The sequence below is a fragment of the Apostichopus japonicus genome, chromosome 23 (assembly GCF_037975245.1).
Source record: "Apostichopus japonicus isolate 1M-3 chromosome 23, ASM3797524v1, whole genome shotgun sequence".
Taxonomy (NCBI): domain Eukaryota; kingdom Metazoa; phylum Echinodermata; class Holothuroidea; order Aspidochirotida; family Stichopodidae; genus Apostichopus; species Apostichopus japonicus.
This window is the reverse complement of record NC_092583.1, coordinates 3,108,985-3,134,045: the sequence shown is the minus strand read 5'-3', so window position 1 is coordinate 3,134,045 and position 25,061 is coordinate 3,108,985. Positions and strand designations below refer to the sequence as shown.

The window sequence follows — 25,061 nt, the reverse complement described above, 5'->3', positions numbered from 1 at the left end:
AAGAAAACAGAACATGACTGTAATTTCAAGACGGATCAACAACAGTGTTAGTATCTTTTTACCCGGTGCAAACACAAGTTGCTTGTAAGGAATCAAATGACTTCCTACCATTAAAATTATGTTTTTTAAAGTTTAAAATTTTTTTTACAAATTTTAAAAATTAAAATGTGTTTAGCGTGAGATTCTCACCGTCCTGTGCGCTCCAGTCCCTGGTGATCTGGTTCATCGGTTCCATTTACAGGAATGTCACCGTTCCCCATGTGGTCTGCTAGACCCTCTAAACGTTTGGTCTGAGGCGGAGGGCTGGTCTTCGGGGGCTCAATTCTGATGTTAGGATCCCAGACACCTGAATAAATTAAGTTTAGAAACAATTCTACATTTATCCACTGAGAACAAAACATTTGCCTGAGGAGTATAATTTATATTGCTTGACTAGAGCAGCCGCCATGCTAATATATAGTCTGGTGTGTGGCAACATAAAGCTCACATCAAAAAGGTGATATGGTCCATACCACATACTATTGTAATACCAGTATAGCCCATTTTAATGACAACACTTATGTTGATTTATCTGGTACGAAATCTATAACTTGATCAATGAAACCTTATTACAGGTTGAAGACTGGCTGCATAATTTATGAGCGTTAATACAAGTGGCCCACTCTACAACAACAATAAGTAATACCAGGTCACAAAACAGTAACATGATGCAAAATCTGTAACGATATGAGATACAACTTCCATACTACACTCAGATACATGATTAATAATACAAGTTAGCACCCATTAAAATATGTTTATACTCACCAGGTGGCAAAACAGTTACTTGATCCATAAACTCATCAATGCCCGCTAACAAATCCTCCACGGATTTTGCCTTGTATGCGACGTCGTGGAATACCTGGGAATTGAGTACAAACATACACTTAAGGTAATAAATTGGTTTTCACAAACAATTGGCTTATATTGACAATAAGCCACAGGATCACATGATCTAAAGTCTTGTGGCCCATCTTAAATTGTTGGTTGCCCTCCAACTCGTAACCCAAACCCTAATCAATATTCTCAAAAATCCTCTGGGTTTATACGGTTACAGTAAACTGTAAGGGAACAAATTCTTTCCCTTTTCTTTCATGGATGTTACAGAGACCTACTGACCATCATTCTCTATATCAGCTTCTGTGTAACAATGCATTTTGCCCAACTGTTGAATTATGTTATAGCAGGCCATGCTTCTGATAATGAATATTCATCAATATAATTGTCATGGTAATATCATGGTAAATTATACTGGGTGGCTGCTCGGAACATAAGTTCTGTTGTAGTATTTTGTATTGTAGTCTTTCCTATTGTTTTTCTCTTGTGTTGTAATCTTTCCAGCTTTAGTCTTTTGTGTTGAGGTCTTTTGTATTGTAGTCTTTCCTATTGTTTTTCTCTTGTGTTGTAGTCTTTTGTGTTGTAGTATTTTGCATTGTAGTCTTTCCTATTGTTTTTCTCTTGTGTTGTAGTCTTTCCAGTTGTACTCTTTTGTGTTGCAGTCTTTTGTATTGTAGTCTTTCCTATTGTTTTCTCTTGTGTTGTAGTCTTTTGTGTTGTAGTATTTTGTATTGTAGTCTTTCCTATTGTTTTCTCTTGTGTTGTAGTCTTTCCAGCTGTAGACTTTTGTGTTGAAGTCTTTTGTATTGTAGTCTTTCCTATTTTTTTTTCTCTTGTGTTGTAGTCTATTGTGTTGTAGTCTTTCCTATTGTTTTTCTCTTGTGTTGTAGTCTTTCCTATTGTTTTTCTCTTGTGTTGTAGTCTATTGTGTTGTAGTCTTTCCTATTGTTTTTCTCTTGTGTTTTAGTCTTTCCAGTTGTAGTCTTTTGTGTTGTAGTCTTTCCTGTTGTTTTTCTCTTGTGTTGTAGTCTTATCTGTTGTAGTATTTTGTGTTGTAGTCTTTTCACACAGTCTTGTGTTGCTCTCTTAGAACAGGTGATCTCAAGGTTGCTTGAGAAGAATTGTGTTTGTCTAGTCCTCGGACATTTTGAGAGAGTGAATCGCACCTTGTCTGACATCAGAGTAGCGATGCACCGACCAATCTCGTGGTATCTGGCGGATTGCTCCGTCGGGGGGCCGAGCATGATGAAGAGGAACCTGGTTGGAATCGGCACCTCCGTCAGGTCGCCGAGTAGAACCGAGTGAAGCAATCGCACAAAGGCGATAATTGGACGTGGCAGGAAATCAACCTCTCCCACCAGGACGTTGGATGCCTCCGCATTCTGCGGTATCTTTCGCATGAAACTTGTTCTTGCCTGTGAAAGGAGAAACAGATAAGCGGTCAAAGGTTACACCACAAGAACCATTCAACATCTTTATGAAGTGTACACCTAATTCATTGAATATGGGACTTCATTGATTGTGACTTACTAAAAATATCATTCACCTTATAAAAATTGAACATCATAGTTCCCACGCTCTTTTACAAATGAAATTCCAGAGTGGAGGCAGCTTATATAGAAGTAAAGTCAAATCTTAAAGCAGCATTTTGCGTTTGGTCGTCGTTTTCTACTTTTTTGACACGTCCATCGAGTTTTTTACATATATCAATCACAAAACAGCAAACTAAGATATTAGCCAAGTTTTTCCCTGCCAACAACGTTAATTGGCAAGTAATTACGGATATTTGCAGATAATGAGAAAAGTGTCCACGACAATTTCCACATTTAAAATTAATCGCATACAGTTCCCCCAAACCCACTAGTTGAATTCAACCAATCAGAGATGCAGGTTTAGTTATGAGCCGTTGCTAAAAATAGATTCAAGACTTTGCGTTGGTACAACCAGGGAGTTGTTATGAAACTCCCTGGTACAACTGCCATATAGACTGTACACAAATCAAGCATGGTGTTGTATTACGTATTGGTCAATGACGTTCGTAGAGTTTAAATATTCATATTATTGGCGAGGTTTATTGGGATCCCAACGGAAAATATCTTGGAGAAAAACAAAGTTGAAAGTTGCAAATTTTTCAACTTTTATGCCACCATATGAAGTAAGATTTAAATAGATAAGCTAGTGATGTATGTCGTTATGGCATAGTGGAGTCAGTGAGGTTGAGAAAAATCAAAGAAAAGGACGCAAAATGCTGCTTTAAGAATAATCAACAGGTGAAAGCCTTTAGATGACTAATATGGGTTAATTTTATTTAAATCAGAGACACTTGAGTACACTAAACAACTCAAAATCGAGTAAATGGTACTCAAGAGTTCACAAATGTCTGGTGAATATTATACTTGTTTCGAGAGAGTCAAGTATAATGTGGGGGTGACTAGGTACTCCAAAATTAATCTGAGGAATGTTCTCGTCTCTAAAGCAATATCAATTTTTTTTCCTGACAATTACTCTGTTTTTACGCTACACACCCTGCAACACAGTTTAACAACAGTAACATAATACACCAGGCAGCATCATTTCTGTTACACAGTATAGAGTAGGGTTTAAATGTGTAATAATGAGCACTGTAATAATTCATACCTTGAACATTATTGAATTGTTACTGGATCGCAAACATTGCTAGCTTACTGTTTATGCGAAACAAATAAATTGAAAAGAGTTGTCAAGGTGATGTAACAAAAGAAATTTTTCTTTACTTGCACGCCACGTTTCCTTCTCAATTCAAAAGAATCGGTTCCAAGAATTGATAACACTAAACAAAACTAAATAGATATACAATAGACACTTCTTAATTTGATAAATTCTCTTTATACACAGGCTCTTTAGTGAATAAGCAGTTTGCTGACAGTTTTGTTTAATTTTTATATATACACCAACACGCTCTTACACGTTTCAATAGCACTGTAGCAAACGCTTGGCAGTCTGTCATTTATCACTGTAAATACTCTACAACACTTTGATGTACCAATTTTTGTCTAATTTGCTTATAACATTCTGGGCTGATATGCAACTTGACTTCATGCATTAAAACAGCCTGTTTGAGTTGAGATGCGAGTAACTTTGTAGGATTGCTATTCAAAACTATCATCCGGTTGTAACAATCAAGTTCCTTTGTTTTGCCTAGTCAATAGTGTTTCAATTAAATTCATGAAGTAAAATTAAACAAATTGTTTTAAAGCTTTAAAATTTTGCTGTTTGTATGAAAACTGTCCAGTGGAAGGTAATGTTGGGCAATTAATCAAGATCAATAATTACTCGCTGATTAACCTTCTACCATCTGGTGAAAATGTCCATGTATCTCCGATTGTTTGATTGCTCGAATGCTTGCTGAAAGATAATTGAAAGTTCTGATAATATGGTTGAATTAAGTACAAAACGATGCTTTCCAGCTAAGTACACCATTTTGGAGACATGGCAACTATTTCATAGCATTTACTTTTCAACAATAAACTCCCTCGGTGAAAAATAACAGAATCCACTTGAGAGTGTGGTATTTTGTTGTATATGGTGCAAGTGACTGAACTGAGACAGCTGGCCTACATGATACCCCACTCTTACCTTCATGCTAGGACCACTGGCCACCTTCACCATACCCTCACTGGCAGTGTCTGACATCTCACTCTCCACTGTTAAAGAGTTAGTTTTGTGAAAGTTTGGAGTAGAAGCGTGGCTATCAATGTGGGCAGCAGCTAAAAACAGAAGGAAAAGGAGAAAGCGGCATTAGAAGTGGCGGAAAAGTTATGAAATTACAGGGAAAACATTCAAACTAGAATTAAAACTCCACTCCAGCGACAAGATGCATTAGGTCATCGATATATGAACGAATGATAGTATAAATACACTGTTTACTGTGATGGAATTAAAGACTTGTATACTTGTTTGTAGTATCAATTGTACACATCACACTGGCCAATGCATTACAAATCACAACAATATCATCAAGCGAACAACAATATTATCAAGCGAACAACAAGGTGTATTTGTGAGGCTGGTTCAAGAATTGATTAACATTTCTTTTGGGAAGTTTACAGAAACTTCAAAAAGATACTTGAAGCCTGAGGCTCTTTGCCTGCATTTTGCTGTTTATGTCACGCATGACTGTACAGTTATACAAATCTCATATTTTAGCAGAATTTTAGCAAACTTTGTTCATATATAAACTGGACAGATGAAACAACACCACAGAGCAAAGACCAGATGTATTATAACTAGTGCTGTCATCTTGTAAAAGAACACAAATATTCTCACCATTGTCATGTTAACGGATAATACATTGTCTTAAGGAAAGTGATAACACTTTTTTGGTAGTTTAGACACATACGTCTCTTACAACACTAATTTGACGGAAGGAAATTGTAGGAGTGGGTAGAAGATAAGGCACGAGGATGTTAGGATGGAGGGGTGAGAGGAGGGGAGGACTGGTAGGAAGAGAGAAAGGAGGGGTGGGTGTAGATGAGGTGGGTAGAAGCTTAGGAGGGAGGGACTGAGGAGAGAGATGGGGGGTGGGATCTTCCTTCTCTTCATAAACTCTACGTACCTTCTTCCATAATAACATTTTGATCCCTGCAAGGATTGCAGAAGATTGTGAGGGTATTAAGACGTTAGGAGGGAGGGTAGGTCAGATTAGGGATTTAGGTGGATTAGGGATGTTAGGAGGGAGAGGTGGAAGAGATGAGAAGAGGGAGGGATGGTAAAAGGTTAGATGGGAAAAGGTTAATAGGGAGGGGTGGAAGGGGTTAGACGAGGGAGGGATGGTAAAATGTAAGATGGAAAAAGGCTTAGGGGAGGGGAGGGAGGGGAGAGAGGGGAGGGAGGAGAGGGAGGAGAGGGAGGGAGGAGAGGGAGGGAGGGGAGGGAGGGGAGGGAGGGGTGAGTCTTCATACCTTCTTCCATACTGACATGCTGGTTCCCGCTATTTGAGAGGGATCGTCCGATGTCTGTCAAGGTTCTGATCATGGGCATAAGGGCAGTGTTGGACTTCTTCTGTTTCTTCTGGCCATGGTGGTGGTGTTTCTTGAGCAGAGCAGCCTTCACCTGTTCTTTCTTATCGTCGTCAAGTTGGCCAAGGTTTGATAGCTTTTCCATTACCAAATCTGTCGGTTAAAATTGCAGACATTGTTATTGAGAACCTCAACGTTTAGGAGTAATTCTGACGATACTTGTCTATGTGATGAGGATTCAAGTACATGGTGGTAAACCAACTTGCCTCTCCATCACTAAAATTTCTCATTTTATGCCATCCATTAAGTCAAAATTTCTGAATTTATTCTGAGCTGAACTGATCTCAATATACATGAACAAGGACTCGATGGTAAATGATGGATGCTCACAACTGATGATAATGTTATATGATCATCTTATATCATTATTAAATTGTCTGTCAAGTCAAACTCTTACCTGCACTAAATAATTATCATTTCTAGCCCAACGTTCAATATGGACAATAACAATTGATGATATTAATGATATATCATCATTTGACATCGACCATTTTCACTTTTAGACCAATGTTCTATTGACCCAATGTTATTCTTTATACATGGATGTATTAGCTACATATTGATAAATCATAATTGATAATACTAATGGTATATCATAATCAAACATCAACAATTGTAATTTGAAAGCTCAATGTTTTACACATCTGCTATCATTCATTCTGCGTGTTATGTATTGCACAAAAGGAGCATCAAATAGTCATAATTGATGATAAAAATAGTATATAATATGATATCATCATCATCATCATCATCATCATCATCATCATCATCATCATCATCATCATCACCATCACCATCACCATCACCATCACCATCACCATCACCATCACCATCACCATCACCATCACCATCACCATCACCATCACCATCATCATCATCATCATCATCATCATCATCATCATCATCATCATCATCATCATCATCATCATCATCATCATCATCATCATCATCATCATCATCATCATCATCATCATCTATCGTGTAACCAAACATCAACTATCATCATTTTATGCCCAATGTTCCACACATCTGCTATCATTCATTCTGTGTGTATGTGACTAGTTATCCAATAGTCATATTAAACCGATGATGATAATCATAATATATAATAAGCTATGTTCAACATCGCCCTCGCCCTCGTCTCTCTCGTTGTACCTGCTATTAAGTCAAGGTTCCCTGCATCCATATCCAGACAGACAGCGCCGTTCATCAGACAGTTTCGAAGCTCAAAGAGGCTGTGAAGGGATAGAGTCGCTATGTGAGGCTTGCTCCATCTCCCTGCTCCTTCGTCCACCGCCTCTTCGTACTTGATCCATCTGAAACAGAATATCACAGTGATTGGTCTAAAGATGAACAAGAGGAAACTGAAACTTTGCACGGAAACAACGTTTGACAGTCAACCGCGTACTGTACATTCCACGGAATACAAATAAATTTGCATAAACTAATGGAAATGGTGGAAACTGAATGCACACAGCAACTTGCAATATGTCAGATGATTCGAAGACGGAAGAAGCAAAGTATTCTGTCTCTCTGCAATGAGCTAAGCCTGTTGACATCCCAATGCAATCAGCTTCCACCATTGGTAGTCATATGTGCAATATAAACGAACAATGCACCCTAACACACAGCTTAATACATTGCTGTGGTTGTTGACACTGTTGATGCTGCTGATGTTGTTGAGTGAAGTTAATGATGGTGATATACTTGGTGTTGATGTTACAATCTATGTGTTGTTGTTGTTGACACTGTTGATGCTGCTGATGTTGTTGAGTGGAGTTAATGATGGTGATATCCTTGGTGTTGATGTTACCATCTATGTATTGTTGTTGACATGATGTTGACACTGTTGATGATGTTGTTGAGTGAAGTAATGATGGTGGTATCCTTGGCATTGATGTTTATACCATCTATGTGTTGTTGTTGATATTGATGATGTTGACACTGTTGATGATGTTGTTGAGTGGAGTTAATGATGGTGATATCCTTGGTTTTGATGTTACCATCTATGTGTTGTTGTTGACATGATGATGTTGACATTGTTGATCTTGTTGTTGGTAATGTTAACGATGTTGATGCCATTTCTCGTTGATTTTGTACTTGATGCTGATGTTGTCAGCCTGATGTGTTGTTGATGTTGTTGCTGGTGGTGTGGTTGGTAATGTTTAATGATGATGGTCATGTTCTTGTTATTGATGTTGTCACTGATCTTGCTTGATGTTGTCACCATGGTTATTTGCATAATTAATTATTATCCTTGTTACTTAACAATTGTTCTTTACTATTATTATTACAAGTTCTACCAATCGCAGTCCCCCCCAAAAAAATTATGTGGATGCCCTCCAAGCATACATAATGGATGAGAAAATGTGGCATAATCTCAACATTTCTTGACATCGATGCCAGGAGTACTCAGCGAAATAAAAATGAAATTTAAGGCAATGAATTCCGAGACCTGTTAAAATTATTTCAGAAATCTCTCTACTCTTGAGGGAATTAAATATTTCACCTCGCGATAACATTCATGTGACGCTATAATTCTAACACTCGAGCCTGAGATAAATTTTAATAAGGTTTTCCGAGGCGAGAGAAGATGATGGAGAAGACATGTCCTCCAATCAGCTCCTTCTTATCATGGATGGACATATTAAAGCTTACTTCTTTTTCCTTTCCGTACTTGTATATCGTATTAAATTCCTACGTGGTTATCATCGAAGGTAGACCTCGCTCAAACGAAAACTATGTAAACAACACATTGCATGAAAGGAAAACTCTTCTTTCCACAAAAAAAAAAAAAAAAAATCAATGATTGAGAATTCCTTTCTTTCTTGAAAAGCCAGGCTGAATTTATTCAGGATCTTCTTACACATGTTCACTTAAGATTACTAGAAGCTGCGCAGCAGATATATTGAGTAAGGATAAAACCAAGATCCATCACTACAGGATGTAAGTACTAAAACATTTTAACGGGCAAAGATGAAGGGTTTGACGAGAAATACTGAGTGGATGTCTCCTTCCTGTGAAGGCCCACAACTACTCTTTCTTTTTCAAATGTATTACAGTAAAAATTTAAGACTGATATAAGACAAGAAGAACGCTTCATTTGTCTGGTCACTTGAAGAACTGGGGTAAACTTTCACAAATCTTGACCCCATACAACAAGTTACCAGATATAATCACACAAAAAGTTTTTATAGACTTAATGACATCAGAAGGAAACCTGGCTGTTCTTAAAGGTTAACGACCACAAATGGAACATCATTTGATACGGATCAGTTCATTCCAGTTGCACTTGTGAGTCAAAATCTGCTAGAATCTTCCAGAATGGGCAGCCTATTTCAATGTACACTGATCACATATATGTCAAACATCATCAAAACCTCCAGATGTAGTATTTTATGTTGGGTTGTTAAAAGGAAGCAATAAAAGGCATCGTCTGATGGCACCAAACATTCAGTAATTTTGACATCCTTGTTCTCTTGATTTCACCAAGAAAAGTTATGATCACAGATTTGATGCACTACAGTGAATCCTCATACTTTTTGATTCTAGTTTACTAGGTACTAGTGCATGATTATGCACTTTTACTCACACTAAGAGCCTTGTATTCATAATGGTACTCAAACCAAGGGGAAAGATTCTACTAGTACTCATATAGCACTCATATAAACTCTACTAGTACTCATATAAACTCACTCACTCACACTGCCTAGTGTACTTTTACTGATATATATACTTACTCAGTCATACTCACTGGTGTACTTGTACTCATATATACTCACTCATACTGCCTGGTATACTTGTACTCATATATACTCACTCATACTACCTGGTATACTTGTACTCATATATACTCACTCATACTGCCTGGTGATACTCACTCATTCATACTGCCTGGTGTACTTGTACTCATATATACTCACATATACTCACTCACTCATACTGCCTGGTGATACTCTCTCACTCATACTGCCTGGTGAACCTGTACTCATATATACTCACTCACACTGCCTGGTGTACTTGTACTCATATATACTCACTCATACTGCCTGGTGATACTCACTCACTCATACTGTCTGGTATACTTGTACTCATATATATACTTACTCACTCATACTGCCTGGTGTACTTGTACTCATATATACTCACTCATACTACCTGGTATACTTGTACTCATATATACTCACTCATACTGCCTGGTGATGCTCACTCACTCATACTGCCTGGTATACTTGTACTCATATATACTCACATATACTCACTCACTCATACTGCCTGGTGATACTCTCTCACTCATACTGCCTGGTGAACCTGTACTCATATATACTCACTCACACTGCCTGGTGTACTTGTACTCATATATACTCACTCATACTACCTGGTATACCTATACTCAAATATACTCACTCATACTGCCTGGTGTACTTGTACTCATATATACTCACTCAGACTGCTTGGTGTACTTATACTCATATATACTCTCTCATACTGCCTGGTGTACTTGTATTCATATATACTCACTCACTCATACTGCTTGGTGTACTTGTACTCATATATACTCACTCACTCATACTGTCTGGTATACTTGTACTCATATATTCTCACTGATACTGCCTGGTGTACTTGTACTACAAGTAAACTCACTCATACTACCTGGTATACTTGTATTCATATATACTCACTCATACTACCTGGTATACTTATACTCATATATACTCACTCATACTGCCTGGTGTACTTGTACCATACTCACTCATACTACCTGGTATACTTATACTCATATATACTCACTCATACTTCCTGGTGTACTTGTACTACAAGTCTGGTATAATATGTAAATAGGTATTCCAAAACTCTCATGTACAAAAAACAATTTTAACACTTACTGGCCCATTTGGTATACATATCTAGCAAGTTTTGGATCAATATTTAGCAAGATTCAAGTCCCCAGACCCGGGCACTTTAAACGATGGATTTCCCAGCATGTTTGGTGATCTTTTAGACTTTCTCAACAACGGACAAAAGTGTTTTTTCAAGTTGTTTAAAATAAGAATTTCATTCACCTCGCCGTTTCCTTCCATTCCATCTCATCGCCATCCTGAGCGGTGCTGAGTTCTTCTAATTCCGTGAAGACTTCGTGGCTCTGGTGCTCTTCATCGGCAGTGCTCTCGTCTCCTAATATGAATTTCACCCTCTGGGAAGGTTGCTCTGTGCGAGTCAAAATACGATAAAAGCTGAATTAAGTCCATCCCCGAAGGCAAGGTAACGAAGATATTACGTAGGTATTTCATAGGTAAACTCTCCCCCCCCCCCACCGTACGGAAATAGGGGTGACGTCGTTTGATGTCGCTTAATACAACACCGATCGTACAGGTTTGCCCATTAAATTTACAGGCGACTGGTTTTGACAAAGTTTGGCTAACTCAAAAGTAAATATGGCTCAAGAGGTCATTATTGCGTGTAAACTATTTTCATTTGTAAAACTATTCCCAATGCCACACGTAGTGTTAAATGGCTTGTTGTACACATTCCACAGCTTTAAACAGTATTCTGTAAAGAATGGCAATCTACTGTACCATAATTTACATAAATTGGGAGAAGTTTCTGTAAATGTTTGCGGGAAAATGTCCTACACCACCAGATGAGAAAAATACTGTACTTTATATGTCCAACATGTAAACTAACAAAAGACAAACTAATCCTATAAAAATAAAGAAAGGATATTTGTTAAAATCAAATAAAAATATTAAACCAGATCAACGGGTCAACCTAAAAAATCAGAAGAATTTTGAACAAAACAATACAGAAATAACTGTTTCATACTTGGTGGGTCATATTTGGTTCATATCTATACAAACAATTCTGCTTCACTCTTAATAAACCATCCAATTCCACACAAAATATATAATTAATAAACAAGATGAAAATTAGTGATTTTTTAATGTTTATCTGGTTGATGGGTATTTTGAAAAATCACACTTTGGATATAACAAGGAATACCAAACTTAACAAACAGCATGCCTGGAAGGAACAAACAAATATTGTAAACATGAACAAATATGTGATATGATATAAACACACATGTGCATGCTATTAAAATTCCAAGGGATCATTGCAAAACATAGTCAAATATCAGAACTTTGGAACTCATGAACGGACAAAATTTGTGGATAGGAACAACTATTGCACAACCAACCATCCATGAAAAAAATACCTCCTGAAAAGTTTACATAAATAATTTACATTCAATTTTTTTTTTCTTAAATTATGTTACAAAATTGATCTTGAGAAAGATATGAAGATACTGAATATATATACGTTTTACAAAATCAGCTGAGAAAATTTTTACTTTTGTTATTCTCTGTATTGTACATAAATTTGTACTACATTATATATGGGTTGATATTCATATGATGTCTGGTAATGTATGTGCAACTAACAGTGTTTTGACTACTGTACCTATGTTGCTATGTGTTGCTTTGTGTTGCTATGTGTTGCACCTATGTGTTGCTTTAACTACACAGCTACTTATAAGATTCTCTAACGTCTGGCTTCCTTTCACAGTGGGGTTTATAATCTTGTAAAAAAAAAAAATTTAAACCCAGCAAATCAGCAATTAATCTCATTTTTTGTCTGAGATTTCCAAGGAAACCTACAAGGGGGTCTGTCTGGTCCTGAGAGGGGAGTCATTCCATCAGGTCACCAGCATGTTCTATTTCTTTTTGAGAGTAAAAACATGATTGTTTTAAGAAAAGAAAACATGGAAACTTGCATTGTAAGGTCTGACATAATCCTTGTCTGTTAGGAAATGTTTCTGGGAAGAGACATACATGTGCTTACATTTCTTTGGTCAATTAACATGAAAAGTATTTTATATCAGACCTTTTCTTCCATAAGTTTTTTAAAAGTGAAACATGTCTTTTAATATTCCCAACTTTTGTCTTCTTTTTTAACCCTTCTCAATGTTCTTCTTTCAAGTCTAATATTTTCTTCTATCAAGTTAGATTTTCTTCCAAAAATGGAAGTTTTCTTTTGATTCCTCACTCATCTATTTTGGCTTTCTCTGAATCATTAGCATCTAGCATATTGTTCACATGATTATATGGTCAAGCCTCTACAAAAATGGTTTGTGTTACATGTGTTTGTAACTAGGTAGTCGTTCAGAATTTAATTGGTTGGTTGGTTTACCTATACTTTAATATTCACCTGGTAATCCAGGGTAGTGCAGCAAAATATACATTAGAGCAGTAGTTGCATTTCTTTTAAATCACTGTGATTTAGACATAAAAACTGAACTACTGTATATCAAGGTCAAAACGATAGGAATAAAACTTGAAAAAAAAAAAGGATATCAAATACTGCTCGGGTAAAGCTACCTGCTTTCTTCATCGTTTTAACGAGTCAGTCAGTGAATCCCACTTGAGTCGGGAAAATTTCTTAGTAATGACCTGATTCGGCTCGTCCAAAGTGTTTAAAAGTGACTCCTTCCAATTCTTGCACTTATACTTTCAAATTGATTTTATTCTCTTGTAAGATCTAAATGTACATATGATGTTACTGTGTACAAAGGGTGTGGCAGTATAGAACAGTAAATAAAGAGAATTGGCAATCTGATATTTTGTATTTCTACTTAGAAGTACGAAAAACCATGTTAGGCATTTATTTGACCGCCCCGCCACAATGATAAATTTCTTACATCTTCATGATTTTGACCTCCTTCATGTTACAAAGTACAGTAATTTTCTTTTTAAAACAATTAATACCAAACGAGTTACGCTTACTAAAATATTGTAGAATGAATTACTGCAATTCATTGAGTTATAAGTACCAAAATTTGACAATTTTCAGTTTTTGCATGGCTCATTAACAATAATCATATTTAAGTAAGCCATTAACCTGAAAATTGGAAACTTACTTGGTTTTAAATGTTTTGAAAGACAGAATGGTTTGTGATCAATAATAAGATGACTCACAATTATTATTTTGTATGTATCTCACATACTGTACAATCGTGTGTATATGTTGTTGTTTGTGCATATGCTGAAGTTTTTCTGTTCACTACTTCTTAAAGTGATACTTTAACACATGTATGCAACTGTTCATTAATTTTATCTCAAAATAATAAAATTTCAAAATCTCAAAATTTCTTCTCAAAATTAATCAGAATATGTTAAAAGTGTATCCCACATACAGTACACATACTGTACAATAGTGTGTTAATGTTGTTGTTTGTGCGTATGCTGAAGTTTTTCTGTTCACTACTTCTTAAAGTTACACTTTAACACATAAGTGTTCATTAATTTCATCTCAAAATTGATCAGAATATGTTAAAAGTGTATCTCTCATACAGTACATGTACTCTACAATCGTGTGTTAATATTGTTGTTTGTGCATATGCTGAAGTTTTTCTGTGCACTACTTCTTAAAGTTATACTTTAACACATGTATGCAACTGTTCATTAATTTCATCTCAAAATTGATCAGAATATGTTAAAAGTGTATCTCACATACAGTACATATACAGTACAATCATGTGTTAATCTTGTTATTTGTGCATATAAATGCTGAAGTTTTTCTGTTCACTACTTCTTAAAGTGATACTTTAACACATGTATGCAACTGTTCATTAATTTCATCTCAACATTGAGCAGAATATTTAAAAAATTAGAAAAATTTGTGATTCATATTTAAAAATGTGTCATATTTTAATTCCACGTGTCGTTCGTCAGCCTAGTGGGCAGCTTATGTTGTGCATTGAAGCGATTCTTTGCTAGAAATTTTGCGAATGTTTTATACTCCAATTCACAATCATTGTTGCTTGATAGCATACTGTCTCATTTTATCTCAACTGATCAGACTCCCAATTTTTACAACACTGTATTCCAACATTTCTGTATTCTATATATTTCTAATCATTATGTCACCTTTTCATACCAGTGGCTTACCATCAGCAAATGCATATTTTATCTATTCAATAGACTAGTGATATTGCTTAATTGATAAATCGGTTTGTTCTGTTAAAATTGGTAAAAGTTCTAATTCCAATTTAAGGTGATTGGGACTAATATCAATGCCATAATCAGGCTTTAATTTAATTTTAATTTTTTAATAATAATTGCATCATTATGCTGATATTCTTTTAAACAGTTCTGCAGCAGTTCTACAGGACAAGATCAAAAGATATTGATATTAACCAAAATGGCAGAAACACCTCACTGCAGAATTCATGATCAGGCTTTAATTTAATGTTAATTTTTTAATTATAATTGCATCATTATGCAGATTTTCTTTTACATAGTTCTGCAGCAGTTCTACAGGACAAGATCAAAGCCAATATTGATATTAACCAAAATGGCTGAAACACCTCCCACTGCAGAATTTCTCAATACATTTTGCAATTACACACGATAAGGAAGGATGCAGGATTTACCAGAAACAGCAATGAAGATTATTTGCGCCATGCTGCTACACAATGTACCTTCCTTAATTAAAAATATCAATTTAATATTTAACCATGCAAAAAAATATATATATTTGTTAGCTGCTTAGTGTCAGAACCGTGGTTTTGTTTACAGGCAATCCCTATGGAAACAATTTCTTAAAGGAAAGCGTGTAAGGATGAGGGAGGGAAAAAGGGGGGGGGTGGAGTGGGAGGGGTAGGATCAGAAAGGATAAGACTATATTGTAACAGTTACAAGTCTAACGAACACCCTCAAGAGCTGGAATAATCTTCTGTGAGACGACAACAGTGACATAAGATGGTGGGGGAAGGGGAAGGGAGGAGCTAATGTCCTTCCTATAGTTCTCACAGTATGTTTGCAAATTCAGATGATAATTTAACCTAGGGGTTACAACTATACTACACTAAGAGAACTATATAACTGCTACTATCAACCTACCACAAGAACATAAACTCAAAACAGAAATCAACCCATGCTGAATTATTAACAAACTGTCCTTACATCGTTACTGAATGAGGATGCGTGGAGGAATGTGCAACAGGCTACAGCCATAAATTTTGGTCAAAGATAATAGATAAAACTTTCAGTGCTAAAAACACCTCTTCATTCTTTGATTCATTAATCCTGGGCAGTACAGTACTATCCCTTTATACAAAGAAGTGCATTAACCCACACACTTGTGGGACTACAGTACTACTGCTTTAAAGTTGAACAACCTACTGTAAGACATTGTAATATAAGCAAATTGTGCATGGTTCATAACAAGATGGTTCCACCACAGTTGTAGTAAAGTGCTGTACTCCTAAAACACTCATAACGCAGATATGTACATAAACAATCACTTCAGCGCAAGTAATAAAACCCTTGTGAGGCTACAGGCAATCTTGTAATTATGTAAACATCCTAATGAGCTCTTATGATACTCAATCTGTATATGACGTCAAACAAAAAAACAATTTATATGTATGTATATAAATATAACTATAGATAGGTACATACATATATATATATAGATATATATATATATATATAGATATATATATATGTAAATATATATAAAAAACATCATAAACACTGCATCAGATGTTCCTATATATCTGCTTTGTCCACACAGTCATACAAACAGTACATCAACCATACGTATGTCCATATATCCAAATTATCTACATAATCACACATTACATCATAAACACTGCATCACATGTTCCTACATAAGATCTACTTCGTCCACACCGTCATACACACAGTAATTTACTGTGTGCTGTATAACCCAATATCCACATTCTTCACATAATTACACTTAGAGTGATTTACACCTATCAGGTGTTTGTGACTTGATAGTCATTGCTGTTTTCACATGCTTCACATAAACCACATACAGTAAATTAGTCATAAGCCAATGCTATTTTCCACATTTGCGTAAACCACATAACCACTCAAATACATAATCACACATACAGTAACTTGACGATGTGCACAAACTGTTGCTATTTCCACATGCTGTTAAATTAAATATAACATAAAGGTTTCCTCAATATACATTCTACTATTATTGCAGTATAATGCTGCTAATATATATAACTACATAATTCTATGTGCATTCTCGACATTCTACAAATAAAGAATAACTAAATGTTTTGCATCAAATGTTCCAACAACCATCTCTTATCTTATATTAAAATACTGCATGTTCAAGATTTTCCTTCCACTATATATAAATACTTACCTACCCTATATATATCAATATATATATCAATATCAATATATCATATAATTATATCTATTTAAATATATGTATGTATCAATAAATATATAAATATAAATATATATATATAAATTTATATATAAATATATATATATATATATACATACATACATATATAGCTATGAGGAATGAGAGCATTGATCCTAGCCTTCCGATAACATAAAAGGTGTCTGTTATACAAGCTCTGTACATATGCATGAGGAACAAGGCCTCAAGCGTCTGCTACCATACTAATTTCTTGAACAGCTATGTAGCTAGCTCTCTCGGCAGTGTGTTACAGTAGGTTGGAATTAAAAAAATGCGACGTTTGATATTACTGATTATTTCAACTTTTGTAGTAGTTCTACTACTTCTACAACTCTCAAGGTAGAGAAGTCACTGTCATTTCCCAAGGAAATGCCATCAGATGATGCAAAAAAAGAAAAAAAATAGGGAAAGAAAAAAAAGGAATAAAAAATTGTAATTAATACACGTGTCAAGGATGTAGGTTAATTGTTCCCACAGTCAATATGTACGCGAACATTGCTGCTATGGTTACAATGCAATTCATGGACTTGAATTTAAATTAAGGCTATGGTCTATTAGCAATATGAGTTCAATTGTAGCATAAGAACTACTGTAACTATAACTGCTGGGGACATTATAATAAAATTAAAAGGAAAGAGTTTGAAGCAGGGAGCTGTTAGCTGCTGGTAGCAGCTCGCTGGGTTTGATCGATTGGGTACGCAATAACTTTAATATCAAATTTACATGTTTAGCAGTCATTTGGACAAGTTTTTTTAGTTATTACTGAAACTGATCAAGCTCAGAAATCCTTGTCCGGGCCACCTACATAATTTTCAACCAAAATGATATTAATTTAGTGAATGATAATTCTTTTCATCCTTTTCTTCATTTTGTTGCCCAGACAACTACAAAAATTTAAAACTAAATGTAAATCATATATGAGAAGTTAAATTGGTAAATTTACAAAATATTTGACTTTTTTTTCTTCATTCAATCAACAAAGATTCCTAGATGATATCCTACAACATTTTCATTCATTTCATATTTGTCCTTGACAAATTTGTCATGCATTATATATATATATATATATATGTATATATAAATATGCATATATAAATATGCATACGTATATGCATATATATAGATATGCATATATATACATACCCATACATACGTATACATACACATATATACATATATATATATACATATACATATATATATATATATATGCATATATATATATATATATATATATATATATATATATATATATATATATATATATACACACTCCCACTCACAGTTCACACATTCTGAATGGCACTTACATCTCCCAGTGCCTCTAAGAACATTCCACCACAAATATTATTCAACGACTTAAAAGAGCGAACATGGCATTCAACTTTGATATTTCTACATAAGGATGAGAAAAGGGGGTGAAAGAAAGGGCGAAAAAGAGGCTGCAATGTGTGATCTATAAGACTTGTTTGACGTTTCTCTGGTTTGAGCCATAGCACTACATGAGGATTGAGTACTTGAAGGTAATCTTTTAAATGCAGAGGCAAAATGGATGCAACTTATTCATTTAAAATGAAAGTATGTGCATCTCCTATATTAATGAAATTAACCTTGTCCACGTTTTGGTCAATGAAGTTCACTGTGAGTCTATTCAGACCATTGAATAAAAAGGGGATTGCTTTTCCAACTTCAACCAGGAATGAAAATTTGTGGGTATGAAATGAGGATTGGGAATGAGATCGGGGGGGGGGGGGTGGGGGGAGAAACTGAGGGGTGGGAAAACATGACAAGAGCTCTTATAACACCCACTGAATACTCTAGTCACAAAAACTTAGCAATGACTTCCTTCTTCCACAACAGTTCCCTTCTGTTCCTTGTTGCCTGTGCTCATACCACAGAAAAGAAAACGGGACGACAGGTGAGGGGAGGGGAGGGGGGAGGAGAGGTACACCTTATGGCAGGGCAAGAACGATGACATACTCGACACATCCTGACGAGTATCAAAAGACACAATTTATTTCACGTTTGTAAAAGACAAATTTACACTTCCTGGTGCTAAAGTGAGAGACTACATGAACAAAACCACCCTATAACATATAAAACAAAAAGCTTTATCAATTGACATGTTTGGAGGGAGAGGAGCAGGTAGAGAGAGGTTGGATGCTGGAGGTACAGTAATGAGATTCTACCCAACTCATTCATTTTCCCACCATGACAAAGTGGGATGCATGTTATGCAAAACTTGAATGGTACTTTTATAAGCGTCATCAATGCATGTTACATGTTTGCAAGATAAAGAAAGTAAACAGAACAACTTATTTGGTCTTAATAAATATTTTATGGATATATACAAAGAAGGAACCAAGAGGGCTGAAGCACTGCTACGGGGGGGGGTGGGGGGTGGGGAGGGGTTAGTGATATCCAATCCTTCTCTGGCAGTTAATCATCTTACACAAGCATTTCAGAGCTACTGTTATGAAAGCTCTCAATGAAAGATCACCGTAGCCTGGTTTTATCGACATGAGTATCGGACGTGAGAAATTATTTCAGATTTAACCCAGATTACAACAACTGATGAAGGCAATTGCAGAGAGCAGAAATTGCACAGAACTAACTGTAATCTACTAACTCGTCCATACGCAGACCCCAAAAAATGGTATACAGTTACTTACGATTTTCTCCCTGGATTTTGCCTAAAATTTAATGAAGTGCTATTAAACGCTACTTCCTTCTTCATAGGTATAGTAAACCTGCTAAACTATACATGTTTATGGGAATAGCAATTTGTGGCTATTTTACATCTGTAGCACTTTATCATGCTATACCAGATTTAAAAAAAAAATTATTATGTCCATAAGCAGACTTCCTAAAAAATGAATAACTCCTAATTATTTACTATTTTGTTGCATGGATTTTTCCTTTGATAAACAAAATACCAAAACTGCTTGCTTTTGCATATAAAAACTGCTATATTTATATGCATGTACATAGCAATTTGTGACTATTTTAACACAGCATTCTGTCATGCTACAGTGTACCAGGTAGATTATTACCGACTAATCAACACAAAACATAGAAAGATGCTGTATAGTATTCACAATATAACATCAAACTGCAAAAATAAACATTTTTCCTGAGACAAAATACTGTAAACACTCAAATAAATTGATACAAAACATTGAATGAACAAACATGGGAGGGTGCAAGAAGGGTTATACTGACTTGAAAAAGAAACATGGGCTGGAACTGCCACTGAATGTGACTGGGGGGGTGGGTGGTGAGTGAAAGGGGTAGGAGAGGCGGAGGGGGGGTATGGGGGCGGATGAAGCCACACTTTCAATCATTCAATAATGTGCCAAAGATAAAATGTCGTCGGCCATGTACCTTGCTGGCGTTGTTCCTCTGCGAAGAAAGATGAACGTGAGTAGGAGATTTAACGACTAATGATTATTATTTTACAAGGTCGGTCTCTCAGAGAGCTTTTAAAAGAAAAAAAACAGATCACTGACATGGCCGGCATCAGCTGATTAACATTCTTTGATGACAAATGGCTTCTGATCATCACTCGTTCAATACTAAATTAGTTTCTACGTAATGAACTCTTGTAAAATCCATCTCCCACCCCTCCACTCCCTTCCAACCGCCCCCATCAATCCTCTCTCCCCCTCTAATTAAAACGAGCTGCAAACGAGGTTACAAATTCTAAGCTTGTTTTCTTCTGTTGCAGCATAATAAGACCCTAGTTAATGGACAGTAGTAGTACCCACCCATTAGGTGATAATTTCAAGACCCCGGTGTCACAGTAGATTTACATCCAGCATGACAAGAAACTGTGCAAGATACATGTTGGTAATGCATAAAACAATGCATTCACTGACATGAACTTCATATACAGTAATATTATACATTGATCCAATTTGATCCAAGGCGATTTGTGATCGAGAGATTGCTTACATCTTAAATATGATTCAGAGCTCTTGGTTCATCCCGGATCGCTGCCTGGATCAAAATCTCTTCATTCAATCCAGATCAAAATTAACCTTTAAACACAAATAGGTTTCTTTCGGAGCTCTATCATCTGAGCATCATTATAATGCCTCATTTATGAGTGTCATAAATGATCTTCGAGTACCATGCCCCAATCTAGCATAAACAGGTAATTTGAAGTCCCATGATAGGTGTGGTAATAAGGTGGAATGAATCTAATTGAGAAACTAACTTAAGAATATTTGTCCAACAATTTGTATCTGTATCTAACTTGAAACTGCATCATTTAAAGAATACTCATCACAAAATAACATCCACTTCACAAGATTAATTTCAATAGACATGGGTGCATGCTGATTGTATATTAAGTCTTCTGTAATATCGTTCGCTGAGTCGTAGAGAACTGGTATATTATTTAAATTTAATGTCTCACCTGACGGTCTTCTTTCCTTGGCGGGAGGTTGGGCGGAGAGTAGCGGAGTTTGCGAGTCTCCTTGGCTAGCGTCGTGGTCTGTATTATTTTCCTTGCTGCGATGGTGACGATGTTTGTGATGCCTGTGTCTGTGGCTCTTGTTTTTCAACGGCATGTGAATACCCACGTATACCGCCCTGTGGCCTATATCAAACACACAAAAACAAAAAAAAGTTTGACAAATTTACTTTATTCATAAAGCAAATCAAAAAGGTCCACAAGAAGAAATTATGAAAATAACAGCTCGGTTAACTAATTATTTCTTCTTCAACATTGAGTTGGATTCATGTTCGCCAGATAAAAAATGAGACAAGGAGAATGGTGTACAGGATGTTCTCCATATAAAAATGAGATTAGGAGAATGGGTGGGGGAGGGAGGGAGGCAAATAAGGGGAGGTAGCCAAAGGAAGACAATCATGTCTCCCTCCATAGACTACTGTATTTGCAACATCATTAATTAAGACAAGGACTCATTTTTTTAAAGAGCAACTAAATTATTGGCTACGATAGAATGGCTTTGAAACCAGGGCTACTCCCGGAAACAAGTTTTTGCTTCAATTGACTCCATCCACTTCTTTGCAAAGGTGGGGGGGGGGTGAGGCAGGGTGTCTGTCAGAGGACATATTATCCTCATATTATGTAACCTAGCACAAACAGCACAGATTCATGTAATTCGACACACAATGTGGATGGGAAAGCACTTTGCTGATCTTTCAAACTCTTGTTGATTAATCAGCAATCTGTTTTCTGTTTCTTATTTGTAAAAGACTATAATTTCACCAACAGAAAGCTAACAGAGCTTTTAATTAATGGATCAGGGGAGTTGGTTGGGGGTAGGGATGATGTTGCATTTCCTTACTTGTACTCTTTTCCTACACCACTAATTATTATTATTTTTTTTTAAAAACCAATAAAACACAGACTCCAGTATATTCCTCCAACTGCTCTTTAATGCAGAAACTGAAAGCTGATATATGTGTTTAGCGACAAACTTGATCAGGTGACCTCAGAGAAATGCACCTCGTGAACAGAACAGTTGGGAGCTGATAATCTAATTGCTACATTTCAATACCTTAAAGTGAAACAATGCATGACTGGGTCGAGAGGAAAGAGAAACCATCACACTAAATCTACTGGTAGTGTTTACTACTGTATAAAACGCCTCACAATGCCAGACAGGTAATGTGACCTGACAAGACTCGACTCTCATTACCTGTAAAATCACGGATGGTTGGGCAGTGTATGTGCAACCGATCACGACTTTGTAAGCTTTTAACAACCAATCGTGGGGAAGTAAAATTGCATGTGACCTTAGAATAAAGGAAAATAGTTGTCGTGCTCTCCGATCAGTCCGTAGATATGAAGGGGGGGGGCGTGGTTCACAGTTGTAAGACTTATTCGTCTTCAAAACCATGGAAAACTACGTCACAATGGTGGGGTTGGGTGAGATGGTGATCTGTTTGCCAGTGTGTGCCCAGCTTAACATCTCTCAACACCAACCATGCTTGGATAATAACTAACTACATATATACCTAGCTTGACTGCATGGATATCCCAAGAGATGATAAAATTACAAATGTCATATTCCTATCTTACCCTACCACACTTTCCACTAGAACCTAGCCTTGCCTGCTTTCCATGCAATATATCAGGGCTATTGTTGTTGTTGTCATTGTCACTGAGTCTCTCTAAGTCTCGACACCAGAAATACTAGCATCTTTTTTGAATGAGAAGAAGATACATCCACAGAGCTAATACAGAATATTATATACAGAATATTGTAGCATCTTGAGGGAAATTTGGTGAGAAGTGAAACACATTAACAGTTAAACACGGTTTCACAGTAGATTTACATCCAGCATGACAAGAAACTGTGCTTGATACCGTACACGTTGGTAATGCATAAAACAATGCATTCACTGACATGAACTTTACATACAGAATTATTATACAGTGATCCAATTTGATCCAAGGCGAGCTGGGATCGAGAGATTGCTTTCATCCCGGATCGCTGCCTGGATCAAAATCTCTTCATTCAATCCGGATCAAAATTAACCTTTAAACACAAATAGGTTTCTTTCCGAGCTCTATCATCTGAGCCTCATTATAATGCCTCATTTATGAGTGTCATTTATGATCTTGGGAGTACCATGCCCCAATCTAGCATAAACAGGTCATTTGAAGTCCCATGATAGGTGTGGTAATAAGGTGGAATGAAGAAGATACTTCCACAGAGCTAATACAGAATATCATATACAGAATATTGTAGCATCTTGCTGGGGAATTTGGTGAGAAGTGAAACACATTAACAGTTAAACATTTGAAAGCACAATCAGCTATTTCACATAAATTCCCTGATTTTTGTTGTTGACAATCTCGGCGAATTGAGAAACGAAAGAGTCCTGAGCAAGAATCGCAGACTGTTACAAATACACTATAGTTTACCATTAGTGCATACATAATGAAGACTCTTTAAATAATACCTATACCACATAACCTAAATACCAAACTATTTATTCCACCACTTATCTTGAAAGACACCCTCAACCATCTCCACATGATGTCAAATTCTACCGATGGATCGATGCGAGGGAAACACCACATCACGTTATTAACCGAGCAGCAGATTTAGCTAAATATTCATAAAATCTGATGCCTGTTGATGCCTCCTACCTTGGCAACGGGCATCAAGAATAATACATGGCTTTCTGAGTTCATGTTATGAAAACATTAAATCTGAAAAAAAAAGGTCATTGTTTTCGTGCTCAAGTAGAATTTTCTTACACCACATATTTGGAATTTCTGTGAAGAACATACAGTAACAGGTGTTAATTTTTTCAAGACAGTAAATATTTCTAGATTCTACTCTATTGGCACCATTTTGTGGATAAAACCCAAATAAGAACAGCTGATGGATAGCTCAGCATGGGTAGGTACAGTTGACTACTAAAGATGGTAATGAGGCTTCAGGTCATTTGAGTACAGAAAAAATTATATACACAACAGTGGTTTATTGTTCCTTTGCCGTTACCATGGAGTTGCCTCTGTTGCATATAGCTCAAGTCACATGTTTTGCTCAGGAATGTCACACCACATGTTTTTTGACAAAGAGGATGTTTGGGGAGCTGAACCTCTTATTTCAGCAAATTTGACTAAACCCACGTTTAATTTGAATTAGCCATATACTAATAAACCACAAATTTATGAAACTAAAACAAGGGAGATGCTTAAATCTATCTATCTCTCTCTGGCCTTTCTTATTTCAATTTCTGTAATTTTGAACTTCAATTTCATCAAAACATTATTAATTTATGAAGAAAGTACTGTTATCAGACCATCCCAAGGTCACATTACGCATGAATCAAAACACCTATCAGAACACCTATCAAACACCTATCAAAACACCTATCCACCAT

The 25,061-nt window shown here is 36.1% G+C and overlaps 1 protein-coding gene across 9 annotated transcripts in view; it reads right to left on the bottom strand.

Annotated features, from left to right (window-relative positions):
* The window catches only part of LOC139964834 (electroneutral sodium bicarbonate exchanger 1-like), a 119,693-nt gene that overhangs the window by 18,268 nt on the left and 76,364 nt on the right, over positions 1-25,061 (bottom strand). For 8 of the 9 annotated variants that reach the window (XM_071966848.1, XM_071966847.1, XM_071966850.1 and 5 more), the window contains 9 exons: positions 21,607-21,789; positions 20,571-20,588; positions 10,997-11,141; positions 7,089-7,249; positions 5,817-6,026; positions 4,492-4,622; positions 2,043-2,291; positions 808-901; positions 190-346 (listed from right to left, as the gene is read on the bottom strand). In XM_071966848.1, coding sequence (XP_071822949.1) covers positions 190-346; positions 808-901; positions 2,043-2,291; positions 4,492-4,622; positions 5,817-6,026; positions 7,089-7,249; positions 10,997-11,141; positions 20,571-20,588; positions 21,607-21,789 — 1,348 coding nt within the window. The remainder of the gene's footprint in view (positions 1-189; positions 347-807; positions 902-2,042; positions 2,292-4,491; positions 4,623-5,816; positions 6,027-7,088; positions 7,250-10,996; positions 11,142-20,570; positions 20,589-21,606; positions 21,790-25,061) is intronic. The other variant, XM_071966846.1, reaches the window with a different exon arrangement.